At 42.8% G+C, this 13730-nt stretch overlaps 1 protein-coding gene across 3 annotated transcripts in view; it reads left to right on the top strand.

The window, feature by feature from the left end:
• The window catches only part of Elmod1 (ELMO domain containing 1), a 58552-nt gene that overhangs the window by 27878 nt on the left and 16944 nt on the right, over window positions 1-13730 (top strand). For 2 of the 3 annotated variants that reach the window (XM_029543734.1, XM_021206791.2), the window contains exons 3-6: window positions 3843-4026; window positions 4166-4194; window positions 5557-5654; window positions 8248-8377. In XM_029543734.1, coding sequence (XP_029399594.1) covers window positions 3882-4026; window positions 4166-4194; window positions 5557-5654; window positions 8248-8377 — 402 coding nt within the window. In that variant the 5' untranslated portion in view covers window positions 3843-3881. The remainder of the gene's footprint in view (window positions 1-3842; window positions 4027-4165; window positions 4195-5556; window positions 5655-8247; window positions 8378-13730) is intronic. The other variant, XM_021206788.2, reaches the window with a different exon arrangement.

Here is a 13730-nt window from a genome sequence, read left to right as displayed (position 1 = left end):
CTCTCTCTCTCTCTCTCTCTCTCTCTCTCTCTCTCTCTTTCTCAATCAAAAAAGGAAAAACATATTTATGTGTCTGTTTCTTAATTTCTTCTTTCTCTGAGTAATATGTCAACATAGTTAACAATCTCACAAAATGTTTCACCATTTAAAATGTTCTTCTTTTGATCAAGAATTTCCCCACAAACTTCATAGTTTTGGAAATTAAACCCAGGCATATGGGGATTTTGCTGCTCTGGTCCTTCCGTGGGGTAGAAAGTTGGATATACCTACTGTGTTGATGTAGGGAGGACTCGGACCTTCTACTTCCAAGCATGCCTTGCCTAGACTAGCCTATGCAGGAAACAAAATAGATTAGGTCTGTCAAAATATCAATTGATCTGAAGATCTCAATATTTTTCAAGATAGCATTTAGAATGACAAGCTGTTCTTTAAATGAAGTGTCTGTGTACTCTGGCTAATTAGAGAAACAAGGGACAGACTAGAGAGTTGTTTCCGCAGTTATAAACACTTGTAACTCTTGCAGAGGGCTTGAATCTGGATCCCAGCACCCACACCACAGCTCACAAACATCTCTAACTCCAGTTCCAGAGGATCCAATTCCCTCTTCTGAACTTTCAGGTACCAGGCACACATGTGGCACACATACATACATGTCGGCACACTTATACACATAAAATACATATATCTTTAAAACAAACTTCCCTTCTTTAAAAAAAGAGAGAAAGAAAGATAAGAGCAAATTTGAATTTATCTTGGACAACAAATAGTGTTTCAAAGAGTACAGGCTTGAAGCTCACCGGTAGCACATGAGTGCCAGGTCATCTGGAGTTTGTCACTCATGGTTTGCTGGGAGATTTATGCTTCTATGGGACAGGGCAGTCATAGTCCTCAGAGTGATGCTTTCATCCTAAGCCCCACCATGCAATTCTTCTGCATTTCACTACTCTTGACAATGTAAACATCTTTGGGGGCATGAAAAAAGGGGGGGGGGAGAGACAAGCAAACAGAATACGATGTCTTTTTATTTCTCTTTTTGTACAAAATTATCTGCTTGCAAAAGCCATGTGGGCTTTTTCTTCTGAAATACAAGGAGATTTGGGGGAGAAATGATACCCAGGCTCCAAGTCACTTCCTGACACCTCGATGAATAAGTCTCAAGACACACGTGTGTAGGTCTGATACAGCAGTCACAGGGGTGACATTCCAGAGCCTAATTTAAGCTATAAAATAGCTGGTGCCTTTACTCTGGGTGGAGTGACTATGAAGGAGCTCCTTGGGTTAAAAAGCTTCTCTTGGGCTGGTGAGATGGCTCAGTGGGTAAGAGCACTGACTGCTCTTCCGAAGGTCCTGAGTTCAAATCCCAGCAACCCTATGGTGGCTCACAACCACCCGTATTGAGATCTGACTCCCTCTTCTGGTGCATCTGAAATCAGCTATAGTGAACTTATGTATAATAAAAAATAAATCTTTAAAAAAAAAAAAAGCACTTCTCTTACTGTAATCAAGACCAATTTTGCAGTAATTGCTGTGTGTCACTCTGAACCTGTGTTGAGGCAGAAGTACTCAGGGAGCAGGGCGCACAGGACCACACAGCAAGGGCAGAGGGAAGGCACAGGATCCCACGGTCCCCTTCACTGACCTGAGGTCCCCGTGCTAGGTCTCACCACTTCCCAGGTGATCAAAACGTTAACACATGGGCCTTTAGAGGACATTCATGGTCTAAACAATAGCCCTCCCTGCCCCCGTAAGCCATTTTCAGAGCCTTTAACTCTGTCGAGATTTAGTACTGCAAGGACCCAGCGATATGTGGTCTGGAGTCCTGATGCACAGACTTGAAAGGGGGCTTTGTTTGGACACTAGTCACTGGCGACTGAAAGCCGGAGCAGAACAGGTAAAGGCTTTCCGCCTTTACATCTGTAATAGAAGTAATATGCTCTTTAAGCCCTCACCTTACTTTCTAGCCCTCCTTCCCTGTCTCCCTCCCCCCTCTCGCCACATGGCCATGGCCGGCCTCTCTCTTTCTACCTTCTCTCCTTTCTCCCTGCCTTTCTACAATAAAGCTCTAAAACCATGAAAATAAAATTAAAAAAAAAAAAAAGTAATGCTTCCCAGAATTTCTATCACTGCTGGCTGGAGACCAGTCAACAAAGAGATGACTCTTTTTTTTTTCTGCAATAGTCATCCAATAGTTAGAAAATAACACTCTTTTTCCAAATGAACACATTGAGGTTTTATAATCTTTTCACTTGCCTAATCAAAATGTTCTACTAAATTTATTTTTAGGATAACTTTTTTTAAAAAAAACCTGTTCATCCAAATTCTAACAGACTTGAACACTTAAATGTCAGATGTCACAGTAATGATTTCATAGTAATTGGGTGTGCACAGAAAAAGCATATCCTTTTATGAGTTATGGTAATCGTTTTTATACACTTTAGGGTTTTATCATTTTTGAGCTTTTAAAAAAATGTATAGAAAAAAAGGTACTTAGTGAATCAAGAAAAAATTACTGCTGCTGATTCCAATAATTAGCAATAAATCACTATTAAAATTGTTTTATGTCTTAAAGAAAGCTTAGGTCATTGTGTGTATTTGAGTGCATTTTTTCTGTTTAGTGAATACTGTGAGCATTTGCATGTTACTAGCTATCCTAGGGCGTGATTTTCTTGCCTGCAAAAGTATTCCATTGTTTCTTTTGGTGGAGCAGCTTTGATACTGGCTGTTTCTTGTCATCAGGGTGTGTGTGTGTGTGTGTGTGTGTGTGTGTGTGTGTGTGTGTGTGTGTGTTTACAAGATCTAAAGGCTGTGCCTTTGGACACATTAGACTCCTAACTTTTAATACAAGGTTTTTGATGATATTTGGACCTGAACAATTCAAAAAGCATGAATATAACCAAATAATTGCTTGACTAATCGATCAACTAAATGGGTCACATTGTTAAGAATGTTAACCATTGTAATTGATCTGAATAACCCTAAACACCTTATTTTGGGACTAAAGGGAATCAGATCACTCAAATCTTTTAGAAACGACACCAGCGGGAAGTAATAGAAATAATTCTATTTCCTAGGAAGACAATGTGAAGGGATGGGCTAAACATAGCATTCTGGGTGACAGGTTGTCCTTGTCTCTAAAGCAAGAGGTACTGTGAGATTTGGGACAATGGCACAAAAGAGCAGGCACTTCCATTTTTAAAAAGAAAATCTACATAAAAAACAAAGTCACAAGTTCTGTTATATGCAAATATAGGTATGCTGGGGACAACAGGATCCCTGGTTTGCTGGCGTGTCTCTGGAAAGTTTAAATCAGAGGACACTGTCCAGTGGAGGAAGAGTCAAAGGTGCCTCCTCCGCAAATTGATGGGGATAGGGAAGCATTAGGGCAGAAATGAGTGCTGGGATTGGTCAGTGGCCAAGCAACCAAGGGAGAACAGCCATGGGCAAGGGACCACATAGGGAGACAGGAAAGGTTGGGAGAGTGAGAGGGGAAAGCGGGCTGTGGACCCGGAGTAGAGGGTCTTAAGGAATGGCTGAAGATAGTGGGGGTGGGGGGCGCTGTTGGGGGAGCTGAGCAGCCAGTCTTCTAGGCAATAGGAGGCACACCCACCCCAATGTCTCAGGCAGAGGCAATATTATCACCGACTGAATTCCAAAAGACTTTAGACAGAGATGGTAGAAGAATCTCAGGGTTTTACACTCAGCTTGTTGGCATTGGTGTAGCCGTGGTAACTGTCACTCTGCGGAGTGGAGTAATGAACACCCGTGGATGCTGAAATCTAATGGCTGGTTTTCTTCCCTGGCTTCTTCTCTTGCTGGTGGTGGCTGCTTCTGTTCTCTCCCAGCTTTCTATCGGAAGGGTGCTGTCTTTTGTTCCCCACAGGATGTTGATCCAGGTGTGCCTATATTTTTACTGTAAATTTTTGTGGCGCTGCATGAAGTTTGTGATGCGGAAGCTCACCGGAAGGTGCGAACTGCAAAGGATTTGCTACGGCACCAAACCTGGAGCTTCCAGAACCATGAAAATTGGTGAGCACCAAGCAGAAGGAGGGCGGGATTCAGAGTTGGCGGGATTGAGGTTGCAATGCTTATTTCCGTAAGTCATATTCAAACACCCATAAAGTCTCATTTCTAATGACATTTTGTGTATATGTTATTGCCTTAACAGAAACGTCACTGAGAGATTCAAAAAGCAAGGTAAATAAAATTATTTTCTTGCTTTTCAATAACTTTTCACTGCGAGGCTTACATCTATCATAAAATATGAAAATTGTGGGATAGTGAGATGGCCCAGCCTGTGAAGGTAGTTTGATGCCCAGGTCCCACATGGATGAACGGACTCCTTCAGGTTTGTCCTCTAATTTCTATACTGTGTAAAGTGTGCACCCCACACAGGCATATACGCAATGTAATAAAGAAAAAACTTTAAAAACTAAAATAAAAATTTCAAGAGCAAAAATTTATCTCTGACTAAAAGCTAATGTAAACTCATTGATAACCATCATTTTTACATATATGACCGTTTCTAGGGAGACTCGTAAAGTTTAATTTAGTATTGAATCCACTCGTTTTATATTCCCTCTTAAATCAAAAGATAAGACTCTAATAACAACATCAGCAGTAACCACTTAACTTTATACTTTAGATTTTTCCAGTGAAGTCAGAGAAGCCCCTATATTAATAATAAAAATAATGCACAGGGCTAGAGAGAGGGCTCCGTGATTAGGAGCTCTTCGGAGGACTCAAGGTGGATTCCCAGGACACATGGGGTTAACAGTCATTAGTAACTGTCTTCTGACTTTCAAGTGCACTTCACACACATGGTGCACAGACACACACTCAGGTAAAACACCCATACATATAAAATAAAATAAATATTTTTTAAAACGATTACACAATTAACTCTCTACACAAGGGGGAAAAAACACTTTATTTTGCAAGAATTTTGGTGATTTTTTTTTTAAATCTCATCTTCTTGAACTTTGGTGGTCTTTAGATCAATGGCTCTCATCTTGAAGGTGGCCACCCCTTTGAGGGTCAAATGACCCTTTCACCGGAGTGATCTAAAACCATCAGAAAACACAGATATTTACATTACGAGTCATAACAGTAGCAATATTACAATTATGAAGTAGCAATAAAAATAATTTTATGGCTGGGGTCACCACAACATAAGGAACTGTGTTAAAGGGTCGCAGCACTAGGAAGGTTGCGAACCACTGCTTTATACTGTCTCCCGGGCCCTCCGTCTATCCGATGGAAAGAGAAGCCGATCAGTGTAATATAAATAGCTTAAAACCATCGACAATGGGGAGGGGTGAAGCAAATTACAAGCCTTCTGCGTGCCTGCTGTATGCCAAGTACCGTAACCAGGAAAATGGCGCCCCCCCCCCCCCAGCTGAGGCAGCCCAGGAAGCTCCGGAATTCAAGCCCACCGCCTTGGCCTGCTGGCAGCGCCTGCCCTCATACAGAAGTGTGCCACTTGAAGCCTCCATCCCAAGAGGTAGTATTGAAGCCACTGGTGCGAATGAAAGAAACTAACTGAAAGATGTTTTTCAGCTGTTGCAGACATCCGTGAGTGTCCATCCTGATGCTATCGAAAAGACTATTGATGACATCATGGAACTGAAAAAAATTAACCCTGACATCAATCCACAGTAAGAATTAGACTTGTATGTGAGCAATGCAGGACATGGCTACCCTTCTCTCGTTCCCCTTCCCCCTCCCTTTGCCCTTCCCTTTTTCCTTTCCCCTCCCTCTCCCCTTCCCTCTCCCCTTCTCCTTCCCCCCTTCTCCTTCTCCTTCTCCTCCCCTTCCCTCCCTCTCCCTCTCCCTCTCCCCTTTCTCTTTAAAATAACCATCTGTAGTGTTTTGACTTTCAGATGAGTAATAAATAAAAATGGGGGCTCTTCATGTTCATAAATGGCAGTGAGGTTAGGTTTCTGGTTTGTGAGCTTACGGTCCTGTTGCCAGGAAGGGAAAAAGAGGGTGTGTAAACTGGTGTCAAATATGAGATCAAGGAAGCCTATTGATCAGCAGGACACTACTTAATGTCTGTGCTTTACGTTAATTTAACGTGTTCAAATCATAATGTGCTTAAACTGGTTCTGCTCCATCTAGAATATTCCTCAGTTCTCTCATGAATATTCCATCATGCTGGGATGATAATCTTAGAGAAAGTTCCTACCTGCTTGTCAAGAAGACAGGCATGTGTGGGAGGAAGAGATGGTTTTATATGAATATTTTAGAACTTTATAATTTATTCCTCTCATCTTGGAAGTATTAAAATGCATTTGGCAATGTTCGTGACATTTAAATTTAGCTTTATATTTTCCACTGGGTGCAGCAATTTTTCAGTAAAATTTCTACCTTAAAGGCATTAGATAAAATAAATTCTAAAGGCAGGTATACTTAGAGATACTTTGAAGTAGGTAACAATCAAACTGTCTTTTAGATCTGTTTGCATGAGGACTTCAGATGTCACTGCTGAGAAAAACTTAATTAACCAAGATGGAGACAGAGTTGAAGAGATTTTACAGTAGGCTAGGCACTGCTCTATGTCTTGATCTGTCTGGGAGTCTAGTCAGAAAAACTCCATTTCCTCCTAGTATCTGCAACACCTATCTGTAGTCTTGTGAGTAGTAAGCTGAGCCTTTCCCTCATTCAGATGTTAAGGCTGACCCCGCAGTTAGGAACACTTAATGCTCTTGCAGAGAACCTGAGTTTGGTTCCCAAGATCCACATGGGGTCTCACAGACACCTGTAACTCCAGTTCCCAGGTATCTGACAGCCTCTTCTGGCTTCTGCAGGCATCTGGATGCACATGTGCACACAATCACTCACACACACACACACACACACACACACACACACACACACACGCGCACACGCACACGCATGCACGCACACGCACACACACGCGCACGCACATGCACGCACACGCACACACACGCACACGCACACACGCACACGCACGCACACGCACACACGCACGCACGCACACACACGCACACACACGCACACGCATACGCATGCACGCACACGCACACACACGCGCACGCACATGCACGCACACGCACACACACGCACACGCACACGCATGCACACACACGCACACACGCACACGCACGCACACACACACACACAAAGTCTTTACTAAATTTTTAAAACCATTCTAATTAAAAAGTGATTACACCATTTCCCCTTGCCCTCACCCCTCGCATGCTCTGTCCCCTCCACTCCCTCAAATTCATGGCTTCTTTTTCTTTGATTATTATCATCACGTATGTATGTGCATAAATATATAAATTCAATCTGCTGTCCACTCACAGCAGAATGTGTACCATGGTACAGCATGAGAATCTATGCCTCATGAGGAGAAATGAAGGGAATGGGGCTTTTTATTCTAGCCCTGGAAATGAGACTTGAAGAACAGCTATTATAAAATAAGTAGTCCTGGCAGGAATGATGGAGATAAGTCTGTCCCCACTTGTCTTGGGACACCACACACAGGTGATGTGGCCTTTGCCACCTCTGTTACAGTCACCACCGCTGCCTTTGTTCCTTTTATTTTATACAGAAATTTTCTTGTCCTGAGTCCCCTGAGGGCCCCTCCCTCTTTCCTTCTCTTCCTTTCCCTCCCTCTCATACACAGACCTTTGCAGTAAATCTAATACACCCAGAGAAGTGGTCCCTAGGAATCTATCATCAGCGCTGCTTTCAAATCTTACTTCATCCCACCCTCTTGAAGGCTTTGCTTGGTCTTTGGTTTGGTTTGGTTCGGTTCGGTTTGGTTCGGTTTGGTTCCGTTTGGTTCCGTTTGGGGCTTTGGGTTTGTTTGTCTATTTTTGTTTTTGTTTTTGTTTTCCAAAACAGTTGCACTTGCACTTAAGAAAAAGCTAAAGTGAAGGAAAAAGATTTTTCACAGTTCAGCAAGAATTGTGCTTCTAGGTAGGCATGATGGGAAGCTGAGACAGGAGGATTGCCATGAATGGGAGGCCAACCTAGGCTATGGAGTGAGTTCTAGGCTAGCCTGGAGTGCAGCATGAGATCCTGTCTGGAGAAACTAAACAAACAAACAAAAAAGGATTTTTAAAAAGGGATGGTGAATATATATGTGAATAGATATTCCTGGATATATACGTAAGAATATTTTCATTCGAAGTTCTATCATACAAGCATCCAGTGAGCAGAAGCCAACGGTACAGGGGTTCATCTTTTTTCCTCACACTTGACTCTTCTGTACTTCAGGTTGGGGATCTCTCTCCAGGCTTGCCTTCTGCAAATCGTGGGTTACAGAAACCTCATTGCAGATGTGGAAAAGCTGCGCAGAGAACCCTATGATTCCGACAACCCCCAGCATGAAGAGATGCTTCTGAAGGTGAGCCCTTTGCCACTGTCTGCCGACTGCTGCCAAGCAACTCAGGCCAGCCACTCATCTGTGCACAGAGATAAATTTTAAGATGTGGGTGCTGTAAGATGGGCAGGTCTGCGTTCTCTCCCTCGTTGGACGTACGGTTTTCATCAGAAAATTCATATGCAAAATCAACCTTAAAGCCTGTCAGTTGATTTTTATCACCCGAGAAAACATCGGAGCTGATTTGTATGGGGGAGGGGCATCTCACACTTGGCTCAAGGGTGGATTGTTTCGAATGTGTTGAAAGCTGTAGGAGAGTCGAGGTAGCATTTGTCAGACTGTCATGGGGTTTTTACTTACGACTTTAATACACATCAAAGACAATGAGGTTGATTTCTTCTTCAGCAATAGCCCTCTGGGGAAATTACCCAGGATTCTTGTACTGATTATTTATTCATGTGACTTGGCAAACATTCAAAGAGGAGGTAAAAGTTTATACTTGGTACATTAAAACTGTCAGCAAAGTAATGTGGCGTTGTAAGTACTCCTGTTTCAAATCTTATGAGAGTTGATACTGCAACTTCATCAGACAGCAATAAAACTTTCCACAAAACACCAAAATGCGAGGTAATTAAAGCCCAAACAAGAACATTCAGACCAACATTTGGAACTACTAATTAAATTTAAATGTTTTAGACAGTCACTTCTGAAAATAGATGCTCTTCTGGCATCCAGTGTTTCTCTGTCTCTTCCTAAAATTCAAATAGCCAGTGACAAAATGTAGGGAGGGGCTGGAGAGATGGCTCAGGAGAGCCTGGGGCTTAATGTTGGATTCCCTGTACCCACAGCAGGCAGCTCCAGCTCCAGGAGAACTGATGCCCTCTGCTGGCCCCTTCAGGCACCTACACTCAAGTATGTGTAGTCATACACAGACGCACGTATACGTAATTAAAAACAAATCTTAAAAAAAAAAAAAAAAAAAAAAAAACAGAAGGAAGCATTTTTCATCTTGTTTAAAAAAAAATCAACAAATCTAATTTTCTAAACACATCTTGTGTTTTATGATCCGTGTGTCTCTATTAATCAACACTGGGTCAGAAGTGATCATTAAAAACTGAAGAAACTTCATTCTTGGCCCCAGCATTCCTTCTTCACGCTCTCCCCTGTCAATTTTTAGCTAGCCTACTAGCTGCCTTCTCCTACTGCCCATCCTCCTGACCATTTTCTGACGGAGGCGGTCAAGCTAAGCAAAGTGACGTAATAGCCAGGATCAAGGTGAATGAAAAGGAAATGAATCCGTGCAATTAATAGTCTGGCTACACATGTCTAAAGTGCTTCACAATGGCTGAGATAAACTCAACATTAACTAATGGCATTTGTGTGCCTGCTGTGTGGATCATCTCATATGTGAGCTAGCTTATAGTGGATGTCCAGGGAGAGGTGGGGATGGGGGCACAGGCAGACAGACAGACAGACAGACAGACAGACAGAGACAGACAGACAGACAGACAGACAGACAGACAGACAGACAGACAGACAGACAGACAGACAGGTGAATGCATGACTTACTGTAGTTCCTTAGTGTGTTAGTCAGGGTTCTATAAAATAACGGAACTGGCAATGAATCTGTAGATATTAAAAGGCGATTCACTAAAGTGGCTTACCAGCTATGGCTCAAGGTCCAACAATGGCTATCTCCTGATAGATCCGGTAGCTGTTTAATCCACAAGACTGATGTCTCACCCATTCCAATCTGGAGCTGGGGTCCCAGGGTATTCCTGGGGAGTCCCAGGGGAGTCCCAGAGAGCTGCCAGTTTTCAGGCCGTGTTGACATCCTAAAGCAATTGATTCACTTGATGGTTCTAGCACCAAAAAGGCTCAAGAACAAGACAGATGAACTTGCCAATGAGAGGGAGAACAAGCAGACCAAACCCCAAAGCTTCCTTCTTCCATGACCTTCATTATGTGGGGGGGTGGGGGTGGGGGTGGGGTTGGGTCACCAGAAGATGTGGCCCAGATTTAGGGTGGTTCTTCCACCTCAAACGATCCATCTAATAAAACTCTCTCACAGGTGTGCCTAGCTGATTGGGTTCTTGTTAATTCCAGATGTCGTCAAGTTGACAACCAAGATTAGCCATTACACTTGGCTAGATGTTAAAGCCAGCTAAGATGGCACTGAACAGGCATCCAAATCCTATTTGCTAATTTTGAGTTTACCTCAACCAGTATAGTGTACTTCAGACACACTCGAACAGTATGTGAACTTTTATCAATAATTAGGATTTGACTATGTCCATGCTATTATTCTGATGCCATGGCTAATGAATCAGGTTGGTGATTATTTATTTTAGAGATGAGAAAAATGACATTTATGTTAGTTCAGGTTCTGACTATCTATCACATGTCTAGTAAATAATAAAGCCAGAAGAGTTGATCATTAAGTTTGGCACTTTTTGCTTGGTGTTTGACTGCTCTGAGACAAAGTCTTACCTGCTGTTGTGAGTTGGTCCTGAACTCACTATATAGCCAAGCCTGTCCTTGAATTTGTGACAATCCTCCTGCCTAAGCTTCCGAAATGCTGAGGTCACAGGTGTGAGACACCCTGGCCTTTGCACTCTTTCCTTCCACTTTCTAAATACTGACAGAAAGGCTTTTGTGAGACAAGTCTAGCCATCTTAATCCCTACACGCCTCTATATGCTGAGGAGGCCAAACCAAGGTGACTGGGGCATGGAGCTCAGTCTGGGATGCATGAAAAATTCTTTCTCAAACAAAACAAAACAGCTTCAGACTTCCTATGTACTACAGTAGAGAGCCCATACGCTCAGAGCTGCCCTTCAGCCTCTTCCCAATATATCTCTCTGAGCTCCACCTCCTGTATCCCCATCCATGACATACAGAGCCAGTCACCATAACACAGACTAGACCGTGACACCCAAGTGCCCAGGACCTTGTTCATCACTCCTGCTGTTATTCACTATTCTCAAGGAAGGAACCACCTGGCTTTTAAAACCTTTATCCACTGAATTTTGTAATAGTCTCTATCCTTCCCAAACACACACGGTAGCGGGATCTTTATCCTGCCCCTCTGGGTATTTGAATTCCAAGTATGAAAGTAATAAAGTCATAATATTGAAACAATTGCTGGATGTTTGGTGCGTTTTGATCACTACTGTAAATTCTGCACTGAGTTCTCCATGTTAATTCTCCCAATAACTTTGTGCTGATCTACTGTCTTTATCGTTATTTGGAGATGGGGGTAAGGAAACTGAGACTGAACAGTTAGTGACTGTGCAAGCTCACACCACTAAAAAGGCTCTCAACTACGTACTGGGCCTTCAGAGGAAACCGTGCCTGGTCTGACCTTGTGTCTGCACAACCTGGCCAATGTTGGTGCGTAATTGCCCCAGTTCAAGCGTAGTCTTTAAGGTCGGCGATGATAGCCCTACTTCCTACTTCACTAAACTGTTTAGGATAAGAGTCAGCAAACAAAAGCCCACAGACAAATCCTGACCTTCCACCCATTTGTGGCACTGATGGTCACATAGCCATGTGGGAGTGTTTCTGTTGTCTCTGGCTGCTATTCTGCTACAAAGACAAAAGCGAGCAGTTACAGCAGAGCCAACAGAGCTCACTGCCCAAAGTAACTAAAGAGCATGTACAGGATCTGCTCACCCAGTTTATAGCTCTACTAACCCAGGCTGGCCTTTAGTTCTTTGTGTATCCAAGGCTGACATTGAACTCCTGGTCCACCTGCCTGCTTCTACCTGCCATGTGCCATGATGTCAGGCGACGTACCACCATGCCTGACATTGCTGGACCTTTAGATAAGTTGAACGGCTGTGCTGGGACACCAGCATAAATATTGTATCTTAAGACAAAGTAATATTAGCATCATTTCCATTAAAACCACAGCACACGGAAGTGAACTGCAGTGTGTGTGTGCTCATACACAACTGTGCACATTCGTGTGTGTGATCATGGAAGTGCAAGGTCAACCTTCCTCAGAAGCCACCCACCCTGCCTTGTGAGACAGTGTTTCTCATTGACCTGGAACTGGCAAGTTCCAGTGTCACCCTCCCTCTCTACATCCCCGGAACATGGCGTGAGCCATCACTCCAAACTTTTGTACAGGATTTTGGGGACTCAATCTCAGCCTGGAGAAAAGGCTGTCAGCAAAGTGCTTATTGTGTGAGCATGTGGACCTGAAATTTATATCTGCAGCGCCCTTCAAAATCTCCTTGAAGCTCGCTAGCCATCTAGTCTAGCTGAATCAGTGAGCTCCAGGTTCACTGAGAGTCAGTACAGGCAAGGTGCAGACCAAATGAGGAAGACACTCAGTACGAACCTCTGGCCCCACTCAAGTGAAGAGACATTCGCAACATGTATACACACACACCATGTACTAACACGTATAACCACCACACACACACACACACACACACACACACACACACACAAAGAAATAATATGTAATAATTGGAATGTACATAATATTTGTGGGACTGGAGAGATGGCTCAGCAGTCAAGAGCCCTTCCTGCTCTTCTGTAGGACCCAAACTCAATTTCCAGCACCTGCATCAAGAGGCTCAGAGCTGCATTTGTGTCTGGGCATTGCACACTTATAGAGAGCCACCAATGTCAATACCTGTCCTCCATTGACCTCTCTCTATCACTATGGTGTATGCTAAACCTAGTTGTCTACAGAAAACCTGGAAAGTAAACTAAATTTATAATGCAGCGAAGAGTATAATGTTCTAAATTTGTATTTTCCACTGGTAAATATAGTAGATTTTGAATGGGACTATTTTAGGCAACTCTTCAAGATGCTAATGTATTTCGAGGCTCACTCATGAATGATATTGATGTTTCTTTATCTAGCTGTGTGGTATTTGCTCTTATACCCATCACAGTAAGACCTAAGAATTGAAACTCAAGCCAGCCCACTATTGTTTTTATTAATGGTGCTCATGCTAAGCATATTGGCGTAAGGTTTCTGTGGAGTTGAATACCAGGTGACCTCAACATTTTCTAATCTCCTTTTTCCTTGTAGATTTCATATTTTAGAGACTGCCCCCCAGAGCATTTCTGCAATATATTATTTATCTCTTTACCTCACTTAATTAGGAACAAAAATGTGAAGGTTTAAAACATCAGACTATACATGAATGCATCCCATTATCTTCAAAGCAACAGCTCCACTACAGCACTATATGGCTCACCCTTGAGAGGAAAGTAAAGGCCTATAGCCTCTTGTTCTTAGTGTGTAATAACGTTTTAGCCTTTTTTTTTTTTTTTAATCATTTAACCCAGATAGGTGTTGGGTCACCTTTAAGAACTGCTATCTAAAATATGTGCCTATATTCACCTTTGAAAAT

The sequence above is a fragment of the Mus pahari genome, chromosome 10 (assembly GCF_900095145.1).
Source record: "Mus pahari chromosome 10, PAHARI_EIJ_v1.1, whole genome shotgun sequence".
In the NCBI taxonomy this organism is placed as follows: Eukaryota; Metazoa; Chordata; class Mammalia; order Rodentia; family Muridae; genus Mus; species Mus pahari.
This window is presented reverse-complemented; position numbering and strand designations above follow the sequence as displayed.